At 42.1% G+C, this 27535-nt stretch overlaps 1 protein-coding gene across 1 annotated transcript; it reads right to left on the reverse strand.

Moving 5' to 3' along the window:
- Window positions 1-632: 632 nt before the first annotated feature.
- On the reverse strand, window positions 633-27511 carry CHMP4B (charged multivesicular body protein 4B). Its single transcript, XM_010584050.1, has 5 exons — window positions 27175-27511; window positions 5998-6175; window positions 5132-5246; window positions 4444-4570; window positions 633-1447 (listed from the first exon to the last, which is right to left on the reverse strand). The coding sequence occupies exons 1-5, from the start codon at window positions 27368-27370 to the stop codon at window positions 1380-1382; spliced, it is 684 nt and encodes a 227-aa protein (XP_010582352.1). The 5' UTR covers window positions 27371-27511; the 3' UTR covers window positions 633-1379.
- Window positions 27512-27535: the final 24 nt, after the last annotated feature.

Below are 27535 nucleotides of genomic sequence, written 5' to 3' on the forward strand. Positions count from 1 at the left end.
GCTGTACAGACTAGGTTCTTCCTTTAGTTAAAGCAATTGGCTAAATTAACAGGAAAGAAAACATAACCCAGGAAACAGCTGGGTTGCCAGGTGGTGCCCCTGTCACTTACAGTTTCTGAGCTTCTACATCAGTAACCTTGAAAGCATTAACAGTGCTTATGGGATTTCTGTTTCCTCTCCCAGCTACACCTGAACACTTCTATTAAGACACTTCATTGCACTTGAGATGTTCACCCATAACTCCTACAATACTACTGCTTTAAAATACAACATTTTTTAGCACAGTGCACAACAGGTATCATTTCTGTGACAAAAAATACAAAGCCAAGGCTCCCAGCTCTGTCCCTAAACCTGTTGCTTCTACTTTTAATTCAGCTTTGATTTTTCCTTAGTGTGGGGATTTTGAAATGGTGGACCAGAATATTATTACAATAAGAAAACCGCTACAGCAGCCCTCTGGCAATTTTGCTCAGCTAAGGCTGTAGTTTTATACAACTAAGCTACAGTCATACAACCAAAGTTCAGCTAGCTTTGAAGGGTGTATGGCACTCATGTAGAAATAGGCCAAACTGCACCTAAGTTATAGCCAGATTACTAAAACATCACAAAGAATTGACAACAGTAGCCACAGATGAAAATTAATCAAGATATTTAATACAGTGCAATCCATAGTAGTTTCTTAATTAAAATAATTGTGTGCATGTATCTGAATGGGTTATCAATTATCACAAAAAAGCAATAAACATTGTAATGCTAGGTAGAAAAATGTACAACTGAAATTTAAATCTTCCCTACTTCCAAGATAGCATTTGTCAATTGCAAATCATTATCACCAATTAAAATGGGAATAGTGACTACATTGTTGTGGTGACAAACACAAGGCTGGCCACACATCAGTCAAGGGATATAAATATAATTTGCAAAGAACTAAAAACCTAAAGCATTCTTGCACCTAAACACAATAAGAAGCCGATGGTGGCTTACGACTTTTCCTGGTTTTTAAATGCTTTACAAGACTTCTAGACACACTTAAACTGACTTAAAATTACAGAGTGTTTTTCAGCTTATTTCAATTCAATATGGCCCAAACTTTGAAGATGAAGATCCAGCAGTGGCAGTAGCACAGTCCATAAGCTGAATGTGTGATTTTGCAAATACCTTTTTACACAAATTCAACCGCATAAATTGCAGGCAATTCCCCCTGCTCCCCTTTCTTTCCTTTGTGTAGACCATGCTATGCAGAAAACAGCAATGCAGTTCCCACTGCTTTGGGTTAAAATTAAAGATAAAGACATTTTGCTTATGCTTTCTCCTCAACACAACACATTTGCACCCAGAATAGGTAATCAAAGTCTTTTTCCAGCCAGTTACTGCTGTGGTTACATGGTTCCTGCCCAAGCTTCCAGCTCTTTCATGTCATCATCCTCCTCTTCCTCTTTCTTCTTGGCTGCAAAATATCAAAAGAAAACAAATGAGTGGGAATCTTGACAGAACCCTGTCTCGATTCTTTGGGGGAGAGAAGCCTCTGTGACACTGACCTAACCAATAAATGAAGGACCAAATGACAGTACAGGAAAAAAATACACAAGACCTTTTTGAATTGAAGGAAAAGGTGCCTTCTGAAAAAGCCAGCATGGGCTAAACTTTCTGATATTACCACTTCAAGTGGAAAGAGACAATAGTTCACAAGGGAAGAATCCAAACGTGCATGAAGGTTAAGATGCGTGCACCAGCAGTGTCTGTTTTCCATAATCACCAAGCCTCCAAGGAGAAGAACCTGAGCCTTCGGCTTCTGAGCCCCTCTGACAGGGATATAGTTTCTTACAAAAATTCATCTGACATCTCCAGTATTACAGTCTCTCCCCCATAAAAAATAAATTCCTTATTCCATCATTAAGTCCTCAAAGTGCAACAAATGAGGCTACTGTGTTTTGGTCTAGCCAAGTACAGAATTTGGAGACCTCCAACTCTTGTGTCAGTTCAAGCTCTTCAAGGGGCTGAAGAGCTAACAAGCACTGGGTACGTGCTACTTGCCCTCTTGCCATGCTCACTAGGAGCTGGTTGGATGTGGATGTTAAGCAGCAGGCTACGCGCTGCCTTGTTATCATTTTTGGTCCTTCCAGGGAAGCAAATGCTACTATTTGTCATAATGTGAGGAAAACCATTAACTCAGCAAAAATGTCTTAACAAAGCAATAGCTGCAATAATTTTGGAAAATACCAAAAAAACATGTCATTTCGTCAGACAGTGTTTTTGGTTGAAAGGGGGGAAACCAAACTAAAAAAAGAGTCAAATAATTCATACTCAAAATGGTTTGTGTCATTCCAAATGAAACATGTACGTAAGAGAGAACTGAGTCAGCTTTAAGTCAAACTCAAGACCTATCATTTGTACAAGTTTGGAATTTGTTTTTCTATATTAAGTTCTTCCAGTCTCTGTTAAACAAAAACAGCTTTTGCCTGAATTTCTTCTGACATCAACTTAGCTGACAGGCAACAGCAAAAAATTTCTCATTCAGACCGATTAAGTCAAAATCCAGACAGCTCCTGAGAACCAGAAAAGCAGGAAAGCTCACAATCATTTTCTATTCAATGAATATAAAGGAGGTAATAGAGTCAGCTCTACTGCAGAAGACACATTACTTATTTCCAAAAGACACATTAAGCATGTACCTGCGTTGTTAGGTAAAGTAGTCCCTTTGAAAGTGCGACCCATGACGACCAGAAGTAAGCTTTTAATCCCAGTGTATATTAAGTCAATTTTAAGGGAAAAACAATTTAGGTTAAAACCCCCACCACCACACAAAATCCCCACCCACTACCACCCCAGAATCCCAAGGTTTCCCAAATGCTGGTGTTGGAGAGAGTTTTAAGTAAAAAGTAGCATGTCCTTTAAATACATTAATGGAATTCTAATTTCCATCCAAAAGCAGCTTAACATAAATTCTACAAAATACTGAGTTTTATTCTCATAGTTTTTACTACAAAAACATTCATAATTTTTAATTTTTATTATTTTAGGAAGTGCTACGCCTACATAAGTCTTATGCTGTATAGTTACTTAAATATGTGCACAGTTACAATGTCTCTTACTAGAGCGCAGTCACTACTACCTAATATAATTCAAAAAGTATATTTGGGTTCAAGTCAGTATGTTTTAATTTCCATACCCAAAGAATATTTAGAGCACAAACCTCATTAAACCAGCTAGGAAATAAAAAGGTTATGCACACGTTCATTTAAACTGTTTCTCCTGCTGTTGGATCTGAATCTAGATAAAGTCTCAGATTTAAGATACTTTGATATAACTCACTCCCCTCTCATCAACACTTGTCAGCAATTCTGCCTAGCAAAACAGAACTAGAAAAAAACAAAATCAATTATGTCAAAATAAAAGAACTATAATGCACAAGTAGCAGACTTCATAGCATGTCACCTAAAGCAGAACCTTGTTTGGCAGTGTCTGCTGCTTCCCAGGTCCTTTTAAGCCTGGAAAGGCAGCAAGATAATTATAGATACACTGACCAATTGGGACTCTTTTCATCCACTAGTTTTTTGGACCTTTTTTCCCTAAGCAAGCACATGAAATAGAGTTGCAAAGTCTACAACTTATTCATAATACATTAAGGCAGATTCAGCAAAATAGGCTAGTAAAGCTTCATATCCCATTAATGCATGCCAGAGGTATTCCAACTCCACTATATTTCATGAGGTATCACTTCTAGTTCATAGAAGAGTGATTAGTTCAGATTTAACAGCAGCTTTGAACTGTCTGTGTAAATACGAACATTTCTTGCCCGCTCTCCATGTAAAATCATCACACTAACTAAAATTTCGTAGATGTATGTGCTCTAAGGCTGGGATGACCCTAAGTTTGGTACTGTCTGGCTCAAGTACATGCAAACCTCAGAGAGGCAACAGCTGTCCCCAAAGAGGGGACTCTGATGTTAGTTCCTCCTAAAAGCCAGAAAAACAGGAATCAAATTAAAAAAACAAAGCAGCAGCAGCAAGGAAGTATGGTTCAGTGTGGGGATCTGAACCAGCCTGGGACTAATTCTGAGAGCTAATTTACTCTCCGCTTCCTTTTATAGCCTTGGTATGTTTGTCAAGACTACTTCTCTGTTGGGCCAGCAGCAACTGGTAGAAGGCTTCCTTTCTCCACATCTCCACTCTACCCTGAGTGTCATCAACGCTGTAGATAAACTGGTAGCGCTAGAATAGATAATAACCATTCCTGTGATAGCTATTAATTTTCGTGGTTCTTATGAAAGGCAGGTTACCCCCATGGAGAAACAGCACTAGATGTAATTTGTGATTCACAAAGCAATTTCAAGCAAAACGTCTGCGTTGCCTGCAGCTAGATCTCTCAAATCTGAGGAGCTGGGAGTTAAATAAGCATACTTTTTAACAATCCAAGGTGTTTCTGGTAAAGCTCCATACATACCTGGCTTTGATGGTATTGATATTGAGGGCACATTTGGTAGTGGTACTGTCTCGGGACCACTTATTTCCAGCAAGTTTTTGTCTAGTTCTTCTTGTTCTAGTTCCTCTAGTTCTGCCATGAGTTCATCCTAGGTTTTTAAAGGAAGAAAAAGAAAAAAAAGGAAGAAACTAAGTCATATTTATTTGCAAGTAGATTTAGCTGGTCATATTATTAAAGAAAACAGCTTAAATGCACAGGATCAGAGCAAACTGAGGAGATGAAGAGTCTGATTCTTCTTCTGAATTCCTGTACATGATCTTTTGGAGGGTGAGGAGGGTGGGGAAAGAAGTAAAGAGAAGAAATCTAAGTCCAAACATTCTCAGATCAGGCCATTCAAACCATTCTCAGCATAAAGTCAGAGTCACAGCTGCTGTATGCACTTGTAGGAACAGCTTGTAACAAGTTTTAGGAGAGATTTTATATCCTAGTACTACACCTAGACACATGCAATATGCAGATCTTAAAAGAAAGACCTCATATGAGTCAGCATCCCTAGAGGTATTTAAAAGACATGTAGATGTGGTGCTTAGGGACATGGTTTAGTTGTGGACTTGGTCGTGTTAGGTTAACAATTGGACTCAAGGATCTTAAGGGTCTTTTCCAACCTAAATGATTCTATGATAAAAACAGAGGCAAATTTAAACCATACCTCATCAAATTCTTCTCCGAATCCTACTGGCTTTGAGATGGCTGTTGAAATCTCATCTGCCAGCTCTTGCTGTTCTGCAATGTCCTGCATTAATTCATCTACTTTATCAATATCCCTGTAAAAGAAAGTAAAGAGTTCAATATAATCAGCCACCTTCCCAATCAACACTTAAGACTGTATTTCTTGGTTTTTGTAGAAATGCCACACCATGGTGACATTTACAAGGTCCCTTCCCAAAATATACTTCACATGCAAGTCTGAATTTTATCCCCCTGGTCTCAACAAAATTATGCATGTATTTTTTACTTTTCCCCAAAAGCTTAGCTCGGAGCAGTTACATATGGAGGCTTCATATGAAGAGGTTTTGTTCTGCATTACTAGTATTAATAATAATTTGCTGTTCCCTGATCCAGCATTATTACATTACATCTGCAATATTTGCTTTTGGAGCAAGTACAACATTCCCATAATGCAGTTTACCTTTAATTATTGCTACATACACAAACTCCACTGCACAGAAAGAAGTTTAAGTCTCCCCTTGAGGCTTAAAATTCTTGCTGCTACTAGGTGGATCTGTAACTGGTGCACCCTCCCATTTGCTTTAGACTACACTGGTGCTAGCTGCCTTTTGGACGAAGGCAGCGGCTTTGTACTGTATAAAATGGTGGCAAACTGAGAAAGCATCAATACTTGCATATTTTGTTCAATATGAAAGTGTATCTAGTATTTTAGTTTAAGTTAGAGCCTTTTAGAAGAAGGTTTTGCTACTCTAGCTCTACCTTTGGTTATGAAACACCTGGCATTTAGCGATCAAACAAATGACAAACTAAAGGTCCTACAGAAAGATGCAGAAGGGAATAACTTACATGTTGTCATGAGCAGCTTTCATAGCTTTAGCAGCAAAACCCATATTCTTAAGCACTTCAGTGTTAGTGTTGGCATTCTCAAGGGCTTCCCTCTGAAATTCAATTGTTGATAATGTGCCATCTATCTGTGCAAGCTGCTTCTCATACCTCTTCTTACGCTTTAGGGCCTGAAGAGCAGCTGAACAACAAAGAAAAAGGTAGGATTTGTGAGATTTATGCCCAAAACAGCCATTCACATTTTGCAGCAAATGCCACTCAGTACAGAGAAATATTTCACACATTCCATTGTTTGTTGTCCAGTTTTCTTCCTAGATAAACTAAGTTGCCTAACCCTTGTGTTTGCCTCCTTCAACAAAATTGTTTAAAGGTGGCCAGATGCCTACTGTCCATTGCCTGTCACATGAAGGATGCAAGCCAAGAAGCAACTCAAGGATCGGTAGTCCAGTCACTTGTAACACACTGTAGACCAGAGACTACACTACAACAAACAGCAGGCTTCAATGTGCAAGCTGATCCACTTAAAAGTATCTTTGTTCACCATCACTCCCAATATATCAAGGTACAGTTGCTGGTGTAGCTCCTGTCAGATGAGGTTGTGATGCTGCTGCAGGTCCCTGCCAGCCAGCTGAACTCCTGTGCCGCTCCTGGGAGAAGCAGCTCATTCAAATACAAAGCAAGAGAAATGTTTCTTCAGTTTTGCTACTTAATGCTGTGAAATACACGTATTTGTAGATACATTTATATATAAACAAACTTTGTGCATGTTTCATATTAGTCCTACTACAAGGTACTGTCCACACAACAGTTTCTACTGATAGACATGAGAAGAGAGATGCCACCACTTAAATTGGTTTGAGCAATTTGCTGCTCGTAAGCACTTGTACAATGCCTGCTCTTGCAAGAGGAGCCCACCCATGACAGCACCAACACAGAACTCCACACCCACAGAGACCAGCTGGTGTGGGAGGACTGGTCCAACTCGCTGCACAGCTAGGCTTCTCCAGCGCCCTCTGCAACGCTCGGCTCCACCCCACCCAGACAGGTATGCATCCAACGGGTGACAACAGTCAACAGCCAGCTCTTCCCGAGACCTGGACGGACAACAGACCGGTGCACATTCATTTCCGAAACACTGACAGCGAACACAAACTAGATTTACATACAATCTTGCCTGTATGCAGCTAAAAGTTTTGGTAAGAGCTGCAGTGTGGGCAAGATCTGCCAAGCACCGAGCGCTGCTGACTGATGAACCAAGTATCACACGGAGTGAGACATGAGTACAGCTTCCCTTCATGGCATTTCTGCCTCCCCTCCCGATACGAACAGACCTGTCCGCTGCATGACAGTCTCGGTCATATAATACACCCGGGTACTTTAAAAACTCAGCTTGGACACAAACTGCTCTCCTAACAGCCTTACTCTCAGTTTCTGAACTCAGCCACATGCACGCTTCATTTCTTCAGTGCTCTAATCTCCGAGAGACTCATAGCCGAAAACAGTTAACAAGATACAGGATCAGCTCTGCTAAAAATCAACACTCTAGACCTCCCAACAGCTCAGTTACCTGCACCAGGAATGGTGGCAAATAAAGGCTTTAAATCTTTAAATCTCTAAAAGACATTATTTCAAACCTTTGCATATTTTTTGGAGGGAGTCAAAAACAAGGAGTAGGAAATCCCGACAGCAGACAGCTTCCCTTATCTACCCTACTAGAGGGATGATAACTTCGTGACATGACGAGTGTGTTCCTGAAACACAGGCAAAGTAGCTCCTCTCCTATAAGCAGATTAAGCCTGCAGGCATCCTGTGTATTTTGTCAGATGTCATCTTGAGAAGCTTGACAGTCCTTAAAGATAACGTCCTGGAATCCAGAAGTCCTACATATACCTTCAGTTCTACAATTGGTTGTGAATATGCTGTACTTGATTGCTTTCAAATTACACTAATGTATTACAGAATAAAAAAGTATTTTGTGAAGGTACAGCTAAGGTTGCCAAGCACGCAAAGTAGCACAGGTTGATTTAGTAAAAGTATTCAAAAACGCAAAAGCACAGATCACAGAAGCCAAAGCACAGAAGCCAAAGACCCAAAACAAACCCCTTCACTGACTTGCACTCCAATAGCCAGTAAATCCCACATTTCGGGGCCAGTCCAACATCCATTCTCGTTTGACAGGAGTGGGAACAGGACTGGGTTTTCGTGTAACACAAAGGACAATGTTTGCTCTGCAGAATCGAGCACAACACAAGTATCATCTGAAACATTCCAGCTTTATGCCAGATCATAAAGTGATGAGCAACACATTACTGGTATATTTAGTCTGGTTAGTTTTGTGCTAATGGTTTAATTAAGGATATATAAAGTTTTCTTACTCAGAAAGATAAAACTGTTAATAGGCTGTGTTTATATAGCAACAGATGCTGGGGAAGTGTCAGACAGTGATAGGACATTCTTTATTGAGGATTTTGTGCATCATGGAGAATTACTGGCAAAATCAGAGATTTTATAACCATTATACAAATCCAAGTAAAGTACTACAATTTACGTACAGTTTCCCACTATAGTTTTCTCTGATAATAGCAACAGTTTATGTACATTTCATGATTATGTACTTTTACAACAAGCTGTTCAGACACCAAACATTACAAGCACTCCCGTTCCCACACACACCAGTTCAGTGTACCAGAACTGCACTCCCCAGCCTTCGCTCTGTTTTATAGAGCCTTGCCTTGACTAATTTCTCACTTGTATATACAGATCAAGGCTCCTGCTTTTACAAAAGCATGGCATGTAATCTTCTAGCTTGCAGAACCGAGCAGTGATGGCCCCAGAAGACCTGGAAGATGACACACATCTCCCACCTGGGTGCAGGCTGCAGCACTGCTACCTGCTGAGCTCCTGCTGAACCGCCTTGAGTTCCTGCTGGTCTCAGCCAAGAATCAACCATGCTCAGATCTGCTACGGCCAAGAGCCTGACATGCAGACAGACCCCTGCCAAGGAACAGGAATATCAACATGCTCGTTTTAAAACTTGCCTTGTTTCAGGTGAAAACTTAAAGTGGATTTGTGGTCTTTTCTAGAAATGTTTCCAACTCCTTCAGACCAAAAGTGGCCAAGGAAGATATTTATATTTTCCCCTCTCCTTTGTGCGGCCAATGCAAGGATAAAGCTTCCCATGGCCACAGTGCCCACCTGTACCTACTTAAAGACACTGAAACTAGAAATGCCTGTTTCAGTAGCCTAAAAGGAATAAGGACTGATACACAGCCCCGGCAATAAACACAGGGTCATACATAAAGCTTCTGTGTCTGGACAGTTCAGCATAAATATTTAGCATAGGTCAATTAACATCAAAGTGATAAATGAGTTTCTGCAATGAAGAAAATCTTACACAAGAGATTGCAATTTTTTGCAGCTAGAAGCACTAAGGAATGTAGAACAAGGTATTCAGTGCCTCAAATTAGATGATCACAACTTCCTGCAATTTATTTTCATCTGTGTTTCCCTGCTTAACTATCTTTAAATGTAAAGTCCTTGTTTATAACTAGAAGATTTTATTAAGCTGAGAAGTTAAAAAAATAGCAAGTTAATTTAGGTCACTCGCATTCGTTTCATCCTGCAAATTTTGGCAATTCATTTCCCATACTCCTCCCCCCATAGAAGAGGATTTGCACTTTACATTCAGGATTCTCCTTGTTGCAATTAGCAGCGCAGTCCTTTCACGGTGCCCCTTTCACAGATGCTCCCAGGCATCCTCATGCAGATGCAAACACAACTCAGAGAATGATGCTCTGCACTACGCTCCCCCCTGCCTGCCCTCTACGCAGGGTGGTGGAGACTGCTAGGATCTCATGCAGACCTTTCTAATCGGTATTTGTCTCAGCTAGAGAACAGATCACTAAATGATCATTTCTCTGCATCTAATTTTTTTATAAAAGTTAATAAAAATGCATTTTCTTTCAGAGAAATACTTAAAATCTTGTTTGTGTGTTTAGGATCATTACAGTTAAGTCAGTTTTCCATCTCTTGGGACTGATTTCCCCATTGTCAGATATTTCTGGACAAGCACACCACATCAATACCCACAGCTCTGATCTCACAAGGAATTTCTAGAGTAAGGGTCCATCTGGAGGCAAAAATAGGAGCCATGCCAACCTCTGCACAGGGGCCAAGGGGCTTACCCAACCAGGCACAGGCAAGGGGGTAGTGCCACAAACTCCTGCTTGAAATGCAGGACCAGCAACAGTCTTTGGTAGCACAAATAATAGGGCTGCAAATTTTGCATATGTTGCTATCACACTTTACAGCGTGGTGGTACCTAACAGAGGTTTAGATCCAAGGAGGTGATTCTGTTTTAACTACAGCTACTTTATCTCTACTCTATTTAAGTGTTGATTTCTGAAAACCGATGAGCAGTTGTGCCACTTTTTTCCTGCAAAAGAGTCTTTACCATCTGTATAAATACCTACTGAAATCTTATGTACTGCCAGAGTAATACATTTTTATTAAGTTTCACTGAAGTCAAAGCTACAAACACTTAATTTGAAGGGAATGACATTGGCTCTTTTTCTCAAAAAAAAAAAAAAAAAAAAAAAAACCAAAAAAACCCACCAAACCCCCCCCACACCCAATAGTTCCTGAATTTGAAATAAATATGACACAGAGACAGTAGGCTAGAAATATGTCCTCTAGGATTATACACATGCAAGAAACGGATTTGTGTTTGAAGTCAAAGTGTAACACGGCCCAGGTTTGCTCTTCATGAAGACTGCTATCACATTAGGCAGCTGCGGAAGAGACAGTCCTCAGGACCCACACCCCTAATTACACCTTTACTGCTTTGAAGATAGCAATTACATAGGCAGGCAACATAATTTAATACCCAGCTTTAATTGCTGTGGAACTGCTTCAGCAGGACCTGTAACCATGTATTAAGTTTAAAGCATTTATTCTCTAGCCTAGCTAGACAGAGTTCGCTCATGACCCAGAACCTGTTGCTGGACAGATCACCAGCACATTTTTCTAGAAATGGCTGACTTAAGTTTTACAACAGTGAGATAATTTCCTTATCTTACAAGTAAAAAGCTACACAAGGTTACAAGACTGCTGGACCAGACTCTCACAGTAGCTTCTGCAAAGTGCCTGATATTCAGAGGCTTGAACCAACTAAGGACTGATGCTTGCTCTCACCATGTTGCGGCTGTGTATTTCTTATGGATCTCTCTGCCTTTATACAGAATAAAGCACAGAAAGACCCTGACAATGATCTCCATGTGGTACTAATGGCTTAATCGCAGCGGGTAAGCCTGGTGTGTTGCAGCTGGTGAGTACAGGCCAAGGCACAGCTCTCGCAGGATCACTCAGTGGGGCACTATTCTTGCACAGAGCTGAAGGAAACCACTCTGTATAAAAACCTCCCCAGCTCCTACGCACAGGACTTGCAACAAAGGATGCCAGAAACAGGTAGAGAAAAACAACAGGCAGTGTCCCTGATCAGCACTCACTGTCCCAGCAGAGCCTTCCCTCGGTGAGAAGTGACGCTCCAGTGAAGTTGCTCGATAACACCTGAAGTTTCTCCTCCAAGAGCGTCCTGCCTTTGGGTGGGGGTTAACTTACTCTTGGAATATCCCTATTACATACAAAAACAGTTTAGGAGGGGATTTTTTTCTTGCCCCCCCCCCCTTTTTTTAAGCTCAAATCTCCCACAGGTTGCACAAGAGGAAAAGACAGTAGTTGGTGAACCACTTTACAACAACAAACTGACACATTACCCTCCCAACCTGTTATAGCTATGGATTAGACAAAATTATGCGAGAAGAGAAAACTGTTGGTAGACTTAGAATTTACTATTTAAAAAAAAAAGTTTAACATATAAGATAACCTTCACTTAATGAATCAATGCAGACCCAATGACAGCAAAAAATATTTGATCATTACATGGGAAGTTAGTTTTCACAAGATGACAGCAAGAACCTGCCAATAAACACTCAGTATTTTAGACAGCCTTTACAACCTGTACCTTTTCCTTCACAGGCACAGTGTGTGTTTTAGTTTGTAAGTCCAATGTGCATTATGAATTGCATGCACTTAAAATGTCCTCTAAAAAAAAATCAGCAGATAACAAAACTAGTTGTACTTTATTTGAATTTTAGTAAAGCAGAATACATAAAGAAGTATGCACTGGGGAAAAAGCAGGGGGTATATATATATATATATAAAATTGCAATTAAATTAAAGGTAATACATTTATACCGAACTGGGTGACTCCTGCCATCCATTAGAAGACAGTGAGCAGGCTCCAAATTATCTTCTCTGTATGACATTTTGATATATTCATTGTCTTTATCGTCAGCTACGACCAGGATGTTGGAGCCAGTTTTTATTCATAAAGATTTCACCACAGAGCTCTGACCAGTTAAAAGTGATATAAATAGTTTATGACCTCTTTTCCATTGGCAAACTAATATAAAATGTCTCAGTGTTAATGAGCATGAACCTCTAATCTCTGCAGTTCCTTTTTACACAGAAATTCTCACAAACATCAGCTTCTTGAGAGGAGGGCAAGTCCAGTAAAACAGCAGCTGAGTCAAAAGCAGTTAAATGTGGACTGTTTCAATTACTTGAACATAAAAACACATATAAAAGTACATTTGAAGAACATTTTACAGCCTTTTTAAGAACTCAAACTTTTTAATACATAAAAAGCTATTCCTTCCACTGTTGGGTTTTTGAGGGGGGGGGGGGGGGTTTTTTTTTTTGGGTTTTTTATTTATTTACAGTCTTCAACTAATGAACTACAAAATACTACTTTTAATCCCCTACTACTTTGAATTTCTGTGATAGCCCCCCCTAGAAAAACCAGCAGAAGTTTTATACTTACCGTTCAACCACCGTGAATAACAAGAAGCCAAGGGTTTCATTATTATGCCTACCACGGCAGCACCCAGCGCTCCAACACAACTGATAAGCAGGAACTCATGTTACGGTTTTCAGCCACTGCTCCTTCTGACTAATGAACACACAGAAGTAAAGAGCACCAAGTCATTTAGCCAGACTATCCTCCCCTGTCAGCACTCACAGGCTGAAAGGCATGACTGCTCACCCAAATAATTTCACTTTGCTCTCAAAAAATGCTATCTGTAAAAATTTAATTTCATGTATTTTTAAAGTATTTCAACCTGTATATAAGCAAATTACTATTATTAATACTATTAAGAGAGCTGTTCTAAGTCTTAAGATTTCCCTTGCGATATTTACAGCAGTTTGCTAGAGAAATAAGAAAAATGTTCACTGTGATAAGAAGTTAGCAGGATAACAAAAATACAATTTTACTACATAGTACTGCATTCAGAGAAAAAAATTGAGTATGAACGGGTCAGTGATTTTGTTAAAAATCAACAACCCTCCTGCAAATAAGTACTGCTTATACACTTGTAGGACAAATAGTGTTAATGAGATATTTACGCATACAGCAATTCTATTGAATTAATGCTTTTAAATATCATTATTAGAAAAGTATAGATTAGTAGATAAAAAAACAAGGAAGAACTTAAAGACTTCTTTTTCTACACACTTGCAACTCCAAATTTTGCTAGCAAAAACATGTCTCAACTTGAGTGGAGCAGGACAATCAGTTACTTCAAAGAGCACTGGGAACAACTGGGAGTATAATTCAAGCGTTTCACTGAATTATAAAACGTACTTGTACCAAGGTCCACACGTTTGTGAACCCAGAGAATTTGTCCCAACTGATGGCTCACAATAGGCACGTTTCCTGCCTATCCAACTCCTGCCTCTGCAAAAATCTGCTAAAAAAATCACACTTATACCTAAAACAGAAGGCTTCTCATCCAGAGGAAGACACATGGGTTAATAGCTCTGATTACTCCAGGTGAGGGGAAAAAAAAAAAAAACAACTTACTCTCGCATCTAATTCTTACATTCTCTCTGGCAAACAAGAAAAGAAATGGCAGCAGCAGAGATACCACTGCGAAAGGATACCAGTTGTATTAATATGGGATGAAGAAGTTCCACAGCAGCCTCAAAAATAACGTACACCAAATGTCAGCCATGCCAAAATAAATAGTGCAAGATAGCTGCAGAGGAGCTTCCCAAATGGGGGTCTGTTGGCCCCTCTGGCAGAAAGCCCAGGCACTAGAAATGATTGAGATAATCAACTTAATACTGTGTGACTGTCTCGCACGTTATATTGTGTATCCATCTATAACTTGCTCAACAGGAAGAAGTGTCATTTTTTTTGCTGCTTCTGAAAATACCGTTCCATCTTCCTGGCACTTGCCTTGGCAGCAAATGTAATCAGGAACAACATCCTCGCCATCCTTGAAATGGGAGAGACAAGAGGCACCAGTAGGTGTAAGAAGTAATTGGCTGCCTTGCCTGCCATGGAGTCTGCAGTAGAGTAGCTTAATCTTGAGCAACAACTGCTCATCTCTCATTCTATTGAGAATTAGCAAACTGCCTACAATATCTCAAAAAAATTCCTAAGAAGCAAAAGGTAATGTAAAGCAATGCACAGAGTATCCTCCAATGCTACAAGCAGATAAAAAGGTAGATATAAATCCCACTACAGTCTTACCAAACTTCTTTCACACCACTGAGTTCAGCCTTGAATAAATATCTGTCTGCAGGGATTTGCTAGCTCAGGAAGCTGTTAACCAGCTGACAAATACTCGTGTTGGTTCAAACCAAACCAAGTATAAAAGCATCCAAGCGGTATCTTGCCACAACAGATCTGCAACACATAGCAACGAATGCTTGTCCCAGACCAGGCAAGTCTTACAAAATGCAGAAGCTGGCGACTCTTGATTCTCTATTCAGGGTCCCAGAGGTCAGATCTTTTCAGGGCGTTTCCAAAACCTTTCAGGGTATTTCCAAAACCACGTAACTACTCTAGATATAACAGCTAGAGAGCACCCTTGTCCTGCAAGCTTCTGCCTGAGCATTTTTGTTTTGGTGCTGTTTCCCGTTCTGCAAATACTTCCTACCCCTCCTGTGCTCCAGCAGAGCCTTGCCCACACCCTGCACGTTAGTGAGATTCCTACCCCTGAAAAAAACCACAAAGCCTTTCAGAGACAGTTACATGCAGGCCTAGTACAAAGGACTGAAGAGGAAGAAAGCAAGCATGGCCACTGAGCTGATACATAAGCATATTCCTAACTGGTTTTCCATTAAATACCCAGCTACACTGAGCCAAGTTGATGGCACAGCACAAAATGTCAGAGGTCCAAGAAGTCAGGTTTGATTTTAAGCATCATGGTGTGAAAGTGGTTGCGAGACAGAGGTACCAAAGCATAGTTAAAAATAAAGTCACATCAACTTCAATGCTAATACAGTGCAAAGCAGCATGACTTCCTTTCCCGTGAGGATCACCTACTGAGATCTATGATGTCTAGAAGACATACACAAGTCTAAAAGTCACTTTATCCTGAATGTCTGAGGTCATTATCACACATTTCCCCCAGATGCCAGGGCCTAATGTCTCCAGCGTAGCTCCCAGTGCTTGCGGCAGCTTCCTGTGCCTTTCTTTCGGGAGATGCTACGCTTTTAGTGGGGAATCGTGAGCAGAGTTCAGTCTTGGTCCTCCACTTATCTTTCTGTGTCTTTCTACTAAACATCTAATAAAGTTCCCAAACCCTATCCTCAAAGCAAAGCAACTATTCCCAGCTCAGAGATGAACTGACTAAAACTACTTCAATAAAGCATCCAAACCCAGGCAGAGTGTACAAGAAGGTTTCTGTCCTATCTGTATTTAAAACACAAGATTAAAACTTCCTCTTGAGCAAAGCAGTGCCAGAACATTTAGTCTATTGTGCAAGAGATTAAACTAAACAATAAGCACTCCTGGTCTAAAAATCTATAAATACACAAAGGTGGAAAAAAAAAAAAGATAAAGAAAAAAGTATCCCATACAACAGCAATCAGAGCTTTGATATATGCAACACCCAAACAGAACAGTAACCAACCACCTTCACACCATCACTGACTGCGGCACTGCTCAGTGCTCTGGTCAGCATCGACTCGACCTTTGCACCAGCAATTGTTGACCTTGTTCCACATCCCACAGCCCAGACGTAAGGCAGCTATACTTGAAGCGTAATGCACTTCCTTGTCACGCTCCTTAGTACATATCAGTCACAAGCAGTCATTTTCACAAGGAGTGCAGAAAGCGTGTTTCCGAAGGTCAGAATCCATTATTACAGTGCTATTTATTCCTGAAACAGTGAGTAATTCACTCAGGCTGAAAGTTCCAGACGGAAACATATTGCACTTGCAGAACCAGCAAGCTGAGTAACCTCCTCCTGGCCTGGCCTTCTTCAGGAACACAGGTGGCTAGTCCAGAAAGCAAGCAAACCTTCAGCCTTGGAAGTTGATACCTGTGCCCCTTAAACATCAAGGCAACGATCCTCTGGTCAATAATGCTCTGTAAAATAATCTCTAGGTGAGTCTGGGACAGCTTTGTCCAAGAAAAAAGGAAAAAAATGTCAACTACAGCGAGATTTGAAGCCCAAATGAGAAAACCAGGGAAGAGAGATCCCAATTACAGAGAAGGAGCCAACGGGTTTGTTCCACCCAGTTGGAATGAGCCTAAGAAACACCAGACCAGCCAAGATCATCTAGGCCTAATGCTTGAAACCATCACACTAAATCTGATCCACCCTCTTAAAGCAAAGCATATACCTTATTGCCCAATCTTCAGTGTTTCACTTCTTGCGGTCCTGCATGTCACTGGATAACGGCAGGGGACTGCAAGTCATCTCCAAAACTGATTTACCCAAAGCACATTTCTTCTTTCCAAATACAACTAGATATCTTCTAAGGCTGCTGGAATAAATTATCCTCCCTTACCCTTTTAAACTGCCCAATAACTCTTCTGTTAAAAACCTGCAGCTTATTTCACATTAGAATTTTGTATGTGTATAAAAGAAGATAATTGTTCAGAATTCAACAAAAGTTTAAAATTTTAGCATGAGAAAAATATACTTCTTAAGCACAACTTGGGATTCTCACAGCCTGCAAATACTCTTTATGGGTTTTCGTCCTTATTTTGTGATTGCTGAAGATACCTTGTTAAAGAGAACTCCAGTGAAAAACTATAATAATCTTCTGTATCCCTGCCAGAAATGCATCAGGTAGAGAGTTCAGCTCCAAGAAGACCTACTTCTGTTCTTGTAAGTATCTCAAAATGTTCTTTTCTCACACGGAAAAAAACACCCAACCAACCAAATTCCCTATGCTTAACAATAGTTCTGTGATTAAGTCACAAAACTCAGAAGATCCTACCTTTAAGTGGCCCATTTCAAGACTTCTCTTACCAGGGAATTAAACAAGTGTCTGCCTGGGTAATCTATCATGCATTTTCCAGCTTTGGGCAATTATTATTAGAGTGTTGCCAAGTCTAAGAATTTCACTGAGGCTGTCATAATATTTAGCATTTCTCTTAACTTCTCATTTGGTGAACTTACGCTATTTTGAGATGTGAAAAATTACTTTTTTCATGAATGCTCAGGTTCCAACACTAACAACTAAGGGGGAAAAGTGGAAAACACACCCAAAAGTTATAAAGCAAATAAGACGAACCACATTTATTTAATAAATAAATAAATAAATAAATAAAATCTGTACTTCTTGAATCAACCTCCAAACACTTAACTGGCAACACTGCAGTACATCTCTCAAGGCCAGAACTTTATTGCATTTTTTTAATGGCAATCCCATACTCTTAGGCAGTGATCAGCTCCAGAAGCCAGGTTTAGCAATAAGCATTGTTACTGTAGTCCTCACATCACAAGTTGATGGTGCTGCCAGGGAAGCACTTACCAGAAGAGGCTTTCTACCACTCAGTTTCCTCCCAGGACATTGCACATGCTGAGCCCACTGTAGTGATCCTGTCAGGACATTTTATTAAGGTACCACCTCCAAGGGAGATGTAATGACTGTGCACAGTTCCTAGTTAGCCCAATATGAAGTTTGCTTTGTATCAAGCCGTTTTATTTCATAACTAACAAAAATCACCTGCATATTTCTGAATATCACTGGTTGATGTTCCTGTCACCCTGACATGTATGTTTCTCTTCAGTTCCACTATGTTCGAGCAACGTCTGTGCAGTCACATGGAAGTAAACATGACTTCCTTAAACCTGAGTAAGTTCCTGCCAAGCCATGAAGAGCACATACAATATGGATGTTTGGTAACACTTAACACACCACCACATTAGTGAGACAGTCAGCATGGCTGATGACAGCTTTATCAGAAAGGGGGACTCCAAAAAGACAGGTTTTACAGTGAAAGACGTTGCAAGTCTTTCCATGTGTGGAGTAGCATGGCAGCAGGTATCCAAACAAGTTCACGATGCAGCTACATGGCCAAATTCACAGATGGTCACTATCAGGTTAACCTCAAGGGATTTGCACCAGCAGGATAGTGACTGTGTTACCAAGTCTCTTGGTTTACCTTGTGCCTAAATCAACCCTTGATTTCAACACGTCAGACCTACTGGATGAGGGACTGGGGGACAAAGACCTGTTAATCTTGTATTCTGTTCTGAAGCAATTGCTGTCTGGAAAGCGGTATGATCTGGTTATTGCTCCAGATATGATCCTGAAAGTGGGAATAGCACGGTCCAAGATGGACTATCAGTTGTACCACTACACTTGCTGACTTGGCTTCCCTTATCTGGAGGAGGGTAAGGAGCTGGGGAAACAGCTGACTGCAGGAGCATAGGCTGGTGCAGAAGCTCAGAAATGGGAAGGGAGCAGTCATGAAAGTCTGTACTGAGATCAGCCCTTGCTTGCTACACACAAGGATCAACATGCATATCCTAGTGTGTGCAAGAGAGATGGCTATCCTGGTTATTTGGACAACCCCAAACTTCCATCATTCGCTGCCAATCACTTGAGAGTTACAAGACAACAGCTGTCTGTATAATTACCCTATGCTTATATTAGCCCCTATAAAAAAATGGTTATTGGCAAGGCTTCATTTAAACAATGAACCCGGAGGAAGCCATAGCAGAACTTTTCCAGCTAGGCTTCCAGCTACAAGGACATCACAGGCAGAACTATTATTCCTTTGCCCCAGCCAGGCACTGAGCTCCACCAAGGGGAAATTTCTGCTCTCCTGTGCTCCCACCAGCGCAAGGCCACTGTGGCCATTTCACTGCCCTCGATACTGGCCCCTAGGAAGGCCCACAGTGCCCACAGGTTCCTCACCTGCAACCTGGCCACATCCTTGCGAGCAGACCTGTGTGCATCTGCCAACATCTTCAGCAACTGTAACACCACTTCTGCTCAAAGACTCAACCAGGATGATTACGTGCAGAACTAACCTCCTTATCATCAGCTACGTGCTGCGGCCTTGGGTTGTCTGAGGGAAAGCCAATGGTCTATCAACATCTGATGCGTGGCCTGTTTAGGATTCTCCAACTGCAACCTTTTTGTTTCAAGCACTTTGTGCCAGGAGTTCCAGTTTGCTAGATGCCTGGCTGAAAACTTCATGGAAAGCATGTTAAAACATGTGAGCTGCTCCAACTTTTAGTTTTGCAAAATCATCCATTTTTAAGTGGCGTGAGTAAACAGCAAGATTTTACTTTACACCCCACCCCACACCTTTTACAGAGCCTTGCTGGCTGCAGAAGGTCAGGCCACATCCTCCCCACTCACATCACATCCCATACAAAGTCTCTGGAACAAGCAGCACATACTACTCCAAAAAACAGAAAGGGCAATATTAAAAACTTTTTTCCATAACAGATGGGGATTTCACAAGGGAGAGCAAAAAGCTGCCAAAATCATCACAGTGGTCTTTTCCCAGCTAGACTCAGAAAGTGCCAGCAGTACATCCCCCAGCCTGCTGCTGCCTCCAGCAAGTACAAGCGCCCAGGAGCAATGCAGAGCACCGTGTGCAGGCAAGAGAGGCTGGGCTGCCAGGAGAGGAGACACAGAGGCACATGGACATGCACAGCTACAGCACACCTCTAGCAAGGGCGCCCACTCAATCCAGTAGTACAGGCAACACAGTCTGCATGAGCCCTACAAGAGCTTAGAGGTGGTGGTACCCTCCTAATGTAGGTCATTCCTGAACACCAAAGAGCAACTGCAAAACAGTTTGGGAAAGGAAAAGAAAAAATCCTTTTCCTGGACAGCACTGGCTGCAGACTCCTCTTGCTGTGACACCGTCCCTCCCTTCTCCATGTTAAATTAATCCCCTGCTCAGCAATGAAGCATAGTGACCTGTTTTCAGCTGGGATAGAGTTAATTTTCTTTCTAGTAGGTGATATAGTGTTATGTCTTGGATTTAGTACAAGAATGATGTTGATAACACACTGATGTTTTCAGTTTTTGCTAAGCGATGTTTAGACTAAGTCAAGGATTTTTCAGCTTCTCATGCCCAGCCAGCAAGAAGGCTGGAGGGACACAACAAGTTGGGAGGGGACACAGCCAGGACAGCTGACCCAAACTGGCCAAAGGGGCATTCCATACCATGTGACGTCATGCCCAGTATATAAACTGGGGGGAGTTGGCCTGGGGGGGGGTGAATCACTATTCAGGAACTAACTGGGCATCAGTCAGCAAGTGGTGAGCAGTTGCATTGTGCATCACTTGGTTTGTATATTCCAATTCTTTTATTATTATTATTATTATTATTATTTTATTATTATCATCATTATTATTATTTTCTTCCTTTTGGTCCTATTAAACTGTCTTTATCTCCACCCACGAGTTTTACTTATTCCCCGATTCTCTCTCCCATCCCACTGGGTGGGGGGAAGCAAATGAGTGTCTGCATGGTGCTTAGCTGCTGGCTGGGGTTAAACCACAACACTTGGCCATGTCCTTCACCATCACTTCAGGCCTGGAAGCACCAAGATTCGCCAGGTAAGGAGCACTGACTGCTTTTAATTCCAAGCCCCAATACAGCACCTTTTCTATGCTGACCTGCCTACCAAGCAGCATTGTAGATTGCACCATGGAGCGTACCTGAGTGCACAGCGCCTGGCCATCCCCAGCATCCCAGGAGTCCAACTGGGATCCTGCTGCATGCCCCAGGTGACGTTCAAGTACGAGCACATGGTTCTTACCAGAATCCAGTCAGAATGAGCAAGAAGGGATTGACAGAGAGGCCTGAGTGATACAAGTGCAAAGCCTAACAACATCCCAGCCCAGATAAACATCGCACAACTCAGCACAAATTCTGCCAGAGGGAAACAACCTGGCAGTTTTCTGCACAAGTCTGAGAAAGTAAAAGAGAGTTAACCCAAATTAACAATTTGCATCACCTTCAAATTACAGTTTTTGAACTAGCACTAGGAGCCCTGAAGCAGGATTCAGTAACTAGGCCCAGAGCTTAATGAGATACTAGAATCCAACATCTAATACATTTGGAGAGAAAAAGTAATAAAAACAAAGTCAGTGGCTGCAAACATGCCAAGTTTCCCTTCTGAAAGGGCTTGACAAAGAACAGGAACAGGAAAGGATGTATTGCATCAAATACAGTTACCAAAACACATCTGACAGGACCAGAGGGTTTTTGTTTTTATTTATGCCACTTTTTAAAGCTGTTTTAAAAGGTGTCTGTGAACCCCCCCCATTCCTCCCAAACCGTTCTATAGTACAGCAATCTGTCTCCAAAAGTCTCTGTTAAACATAGGTAGGGTAGAATTACAAACTAGAAGTTTCCTCTTGTTTTTAAACACCTATTTAAAAAGGGTAATTATCACACTTTTCCCAAGCCAGGTGGTTAATGCTCAACTCATTAGTCTCAGGGGAGATGAACGACTCAGGCCAGCACTGCTATCAGTACTCTTGCACTGAAGCTGTGGTTTACAGTTAAGCACCTGGAACTCAAAGATGCATTTTACATTAGACTATGACTTGAAACACAGAAAAGGCAGGCTGAAGTACAGCAAGAACGGCTGGATAGAGTTTGCTGTAGGACTCCTGCTTCCGCTACATCAGCATCTTATGATTCATGGAAACAAAACCAGGTTCGTGTTATTTGATTCTAGGAGCAGAGATCACTTCTCTTGCCAAATGTCAAGCAGGACCTTAAAAACATGTTCGCAAGCAATGCATTGATGTCTAAGACCTTACATACATGGTCACAGGCCATTTGAGCCTTTGCCTGTACCCAGGCCTGAGGTTGCAGCTTTCTCTTCCTTGAATTCCAGATTGTTGCAACATTTTGAACCACTCAAACTTCTAAACAAAAATGTCCATGCCATCACGCAGGCATGCTTCCATTTTTTAATTAATGATCAGCTGGCCCCCTTGCTGAGAGATTGCACGTCACCCTCAGATTTTATCACAGTTAGTACCTCTAAGCTGACCAAGCAGGGGACTGTTGCCAGGAGAGGCAGAACTGCCCTCCTCCTTCAGTCACATTCCTGACCTCTCTCCTGCCTGCCAGCTCTAGCATTTGTGTGGTTAAGTGCAGAAAACATTATTTTTTTTATTTTTTTTTTTAAAGAGTTAGGTTTTGGCTGGATCAGCAAACTAATCCAACTCAAGCACTGCCCACACAAATGCTAACACCAGCAGAAGAGAAACAGGCGGGACAAGGCACTACCGCTTCTGGCAGCCACATCACTCGAGATCAGCCAGTGCCAGTTCCACAGCCACACCACAATGCACCAGTTGTACGTTTCAGCCAGGTTAACTAAGCTGCTACAGAAAGGGGCAGTTCTGTCTCCTCTCCGGTGCCACACTAACCCTCCAGCAACAGGCAAATCAGATCAGCAGACTGATGTGACAGGTTAAAAAAAGGTAGGGGATGGTAAACAGTTCATTTTCCATCAGATCAGCCAGCTGAACTGACTTACCTGTGGCAGTACTGTGATCTATTGCGAGCTGGAGATGAGCATAAAATCATGACTTTTGGCTCCAGCCTACACCCAACTTCCCTGTTTGTTTTTGGTGCTGGGTGGAGAATAGGAGTGTTCTCTTTCCAGGAAAAGCCTGAATTATACAGCAGGAATCTAGCAGTGGGTTTGCATCCATTTTGTGTACTCGGTCACCAGTGCTGAAAAAAATAGCATTATATTTTTTTACAGTGAAAGAGAAACTTTGACTCAGAGAAGAAAAAACACTAGCTAACAGAAATCAGTGTTGATAGAAAATCCATGAAACGCCAGTCTCCTGCTAAAGCCTGAATATATTTACTGCATATTAGCACGATATTAGGTTTTCACTCATTCCAGTATTTGTGGACCTAGTGTTCATTAACAAAAAAGGTAAGGAACATAACTGCATTGATTCACCCTGGATCTAAACTCTAGAATGGACTACTTATAAAAATGGCACCCTAGGACAGTGTCTGGTTTCTCTCCCTACTGTAATCTTCATATTGAGAAATAACTTGAGCTTTGGGTTTCCACGAGAAACAGATTCTGGAATCATTACACCCAAAGTAGTCAGAGATCAAGGAATTAACACGTTGCTTCTTTGTGTGCACGTGCTATTTCTCTGGCAGCTTGGCTTTGTGCAACCACGCAAGAGCCACAAGGAAAGGAGAAAAACTGGAGCAGCAATGATTAAGATCAGGTTAAGCTATCCTGAAACTGAATACTGAGCCCCAGAACTTCATAACCCTTGGCAAGATCTAGCAGCTTTGTTAGTTTCGTGAAGTTTGAGTGCCTGATAAAATATCCCAGATTTGATGAAACAATGCCATATTGACAAACTGGAACGGAATAAAAGGATGCAGCAGCAGCACAGTACTTTCAAACCGTCAAGCTCACAGCTGCACACTTCTTTTGTTAAAGCAAAATTTATTTTCAGGACAGATTTAAAATCCAGTAAGATTCTGTCTGACTGGTGTTCAAACTACACTGTACTACTGCTACTTCCGTTAACTTCACTGAGAGGAGTAAGTCCACTACTCACCGGCTAGAGTAAAAGTGTTGAGAAGCCTCAGGGAAGGGCAGGGGGGGGAGCAGAGATAAACACCAGAACCCACGCTGTTTTCAAAAGAATGGGCTGAACGCTTCTATGAGAACACATAACGAAACACAAGTATAACCCAAGTTCTTCCCAGAAGAGGGAATATTAACTTGTATCTTTCCAAGAAACCTTTCTAAAGATGAGCAGTCTTCTCCTCGGCATTTTTTCATCCCACGGACAAAAAATGACATGCGCATTAAAGCCATAACTGCTGGTCTAACACTCTCTAGAAGCAGCATAGCTGCCTTCGCACCGACCTAACACTTGGAGACTGCTGCCCTCTCCCTCCCCCAGGAGCTATTTTGATATTGTGGACTAATGAGAAGGAACTGGTACAGTGAAAGAAAAAAAAAAAATTGTTACTTATTAAAATGACTTGAGCTCCTTCAGAATGCATGGTGATCATAAAATTGCCACATCTGTGCAGCCAGAAAAGAACAGAAAGACCCTGAAAAAAGGAACTTTTTACTAAAATTTGAAAGCCTCCCATGCCAAGAAACAACACAGACTAAGGAAATTTATTCCAGATAGTTATTCATTATAACTTCAGAATTTCATGAGGAGTTGTCTGGTTATACAGCCTGGATATCCTAAATCCAGATTATGAAAAATATACATGTATAAACTCATAAATTAATAAAAACCTGCATGTGCTTGGGGCAGGCAGAGGAACCAGAAGGCCTATAAGTTTCTGTGCTTTCGTTAGACTCCAGAAGTGCTGTAGGAATTAGTCAATGAGCCTTTAGAAACCCTGCTTACTTGGCACCCGACCAATCACACAGTGTGCTGGAGAGCAGAAAACGTTTCCTTTTGTTACCCCCAGTGTGCCAGATGCCCATCTTTCCTCTGAGAAAACAAAAATATCTTTCCAAGGCGGCTTTAAGCTTTCAGGTAAGCTCCCTGCCCCGCTGCTGCAGACACATATATTCTTCTGCCAGCTTTACCACAGCAGCTTCCATTAATGTTGGCATGACTGTCCAGCTGTGCATTACCCATATCCACCATCCACAGTACACTTCTCTATAAACAGCAGGGATATAGAGAAATCTCCAGAATAAAATGCTTAAGTCTTGGAGAACTAAGAAAGATTAAGGATTCTTTAACCTGTGGTTTTTAGAAGTTGATTCAACACTATAAAAAAAAAAGTCTACTTAATTCACTTTTGTTTGGTTTTACTTAAAAAATTTTAATGGAAAAACTTTGATATAGTTGAAAAGACACTTTCACATATAAAACCAACACCTTTTTATTTTCACTTAAATTATGAATTTAAGAGATTTTGCATCAAAATTACATAATTTCTAGATTATAAAACAGCCTGAAGTCAGAGAGGAAAAAATCCAAACAACTCCATATAAAAAAAATGCAATTTGTTACAGCTCAACTGATGACTGACATCTTGAACCCAGAAGAAACTAGCAGGCCCTTAGTCTGTCCTGACGGGAACTCGCTTCCCTCAGAGATAACCAGCTGTCTTTCCTAGCAGCCCAATAATAAAAGTTGGCCTCTTAAGTTTCATAAGTCCTCTGGAAAAAAGAGGGTTTGTTTTCCACCAGAAAACCATCCCTAGCCCTTCTCCTTTTCACAGCTCCTTAATTACTCATCAGGATCCTGTCCTTCTGTGAGACCTTAATTAGTCTGACCCAGAATGCTGCTAGTGAATGGGCAGGTTTTTCTTCTTCCTCCACCTCCAAAGAAATTTAATCCCTCCACTACCCAAAGTGCTCCAGAGCACACTGACAGGCAGCATGTACAGAAAGGCATGGAGAGAGATGACATTACAGCAGAGCAAGATAAAGTCCTGACCAACCAGCAGCAGAAAGAGTTTAGGAGAAGTTAAACAGGACCAGTGTAAGACAGAGGATGCAGAAACTGCAGAAGAAGAGGAAGGCTAGAAAGTTATGTATGTTAGTTCTCCTTTTAAGCTCATCACCAAGCTAGGCAAAAAACTGCACAAGAAACTCAGACTTACTAAAACTGTTGCAATAAATTTGCTTTAGAAATTAACTCAGTTAAGCCTGAAGCCAGGCTCTGTTGAGGTCCTTCAGAAGACACTTGGGGCAGCAAGTCAGGCCTGTGCCATGCTGCCGCTTGCCTACAAACACAGCAAGCACTCCTGAGCTTGCTCCATTTGCACTATCCCTCAAATACAGGGCAAGTGAGAAGCCCTGATGCAGCACACTGTTCTGAAGTTTGAAAGGAGGCTTGAAATGCTAACTAAAGTAGTAATATGAAGCAGAAACTGTTATAGGTAATTACTGTAAATTAACCCTTGCTACTTGGCCAACAGTTGTGCATTAGCAACTCTCAGTGCCACAGAGCCACACCACCTGCTTCAAGCCCTGCTGTTCTGCTGTGACCCAGCACAAAAAGGGCAACATCAACACAAAAATCTAAATATGCTTTCCAGAAAATGCCGCTTTTAATGACCATTGTAAAACAAGCAAAAAGCTCATCAGAGCACCGAAATACAGAGCTGACAACCTGCTGCTTATCTTCAGGCTGACAGACCACTAATGCATATCAAGCACTGCTTACAAATACATAGCTAGACCTCCCCCCGGCGAGCCGAGTTCTACCTGGTGATCACCAATTTCTAATATCCATTTATAAGCCACTTACAGCTTTAGGATACGCTGACAACAATAAAAATATATTTAGCCATAATCCTCAATTCGAGCAGCAGTTTGGTAAAGAGCTTTGTTTGTCAGAAGAAAAAACAGCAACATAGTAAAGCAAGGCCTTATTCCACATTGATGGGCTGCTTTTCCAGCTACTCCTGCAAGCAACCAGAAACACCCTGGCTCCTGCTTTGAAATATTTTCCTGGCCTCTCCCTAAAGCGACGCACACACGGAACAGAAAGTGAATCTCGCACAGAAGAGCCAAGCAACACCGTGACATCGTTATCACGCGGGAGTGATGCGGCACCCACGTTAGACATAAAGGCTGCCCTTCCCGAGGCGGGGAAAGCCTGCTCCGGTATAAACCTTGCTGGGGAAGGGCAGCAGGCCCTAGAGAGCGGGCTGCCGCAGCTCCCAGGCAGCGCGCTATAAAATAAAGGCAACAAGCTATAAAATACAGGTACACACGTACGCCTGTGCTATACGCAGAGCGCAGCCAGCAACCCAACGGGCCGCCCCGGCCCTCCCCACCCCCGGGCAGCCGGGCCCGGCCGACCTGTTGCCAGGGGAAGGGACGGCCCGGCCCGGCCTCTCACCGCGCTTGTTCTTGGTGCCGTGCTTGCGGGCGGCCGCCAGCTCCTGCTCGATCTTCTTCTCCAGGAACTCCTGCTTCTTGCTGAGCATCTCCTCCGTGTCGCGGAGCCGCTGGATCGCCTCCTGCGGGGACGGGCCCTTCCCGGCGCCCTTCCCGCCGGCGCCCGTCCCGAACAGCTTCCCCAGGAGCCCCGACATGGCTGCGCCGGGCCGGGCCGGGCCGCCGAGGCCGCGGTGTGTGGCGGGGGCGGCGAGGACGGCCGTGGAGCACCAGTACCCGCTCCCCTCACTCCGTGCCCCCTCCTCACAGACCGGCCGGCCGACCGACCGCCAGTCCACCGGCCCAGGCCGCCGCTCGCTCGC

Source organism: Haliaeetus leucocephalus, unplaced genomic scaffold (assembly GCF_000737465.1).
Source record: "Haliaeetus leucocephalus isolate CR32 unplaced genomic scaffold, Haliaeetus_leucocephalus-4.0 Scaffold933, whole genome shotgun sequence".
NCBI lineage: Eukaryota > Metazoa > Chordata > Aves > Accipitriformes > Accipitridae > Haliaeetus > Haliaeetus leucocephalus.

Bases quoted from the DNA above. Each gene is read 5' to 3' on its own strand.
- CHMP4B (XM_010584050.1), bottom strand. From the start codon at position 27,370: ATGTCGGGGCTCCTGGGGAAGCTGTTCGGGACGGGCGCCGGCGGGAAG. The intron at 4,571-5,131 runs GTATGGTTTAAA...TTAAAAACCTAG, and splicing joins TCGGAGAAGAATTTGATGAG to GATGAACTCATGGCAGAACT. The intron at 1,448-4,443 runs GTATGTATGGAG...GATATTTTGCAG, and splicing joins ATCAATACCATCAAAGCCAG to CCAAGAAGAAAGAGGAAGAG.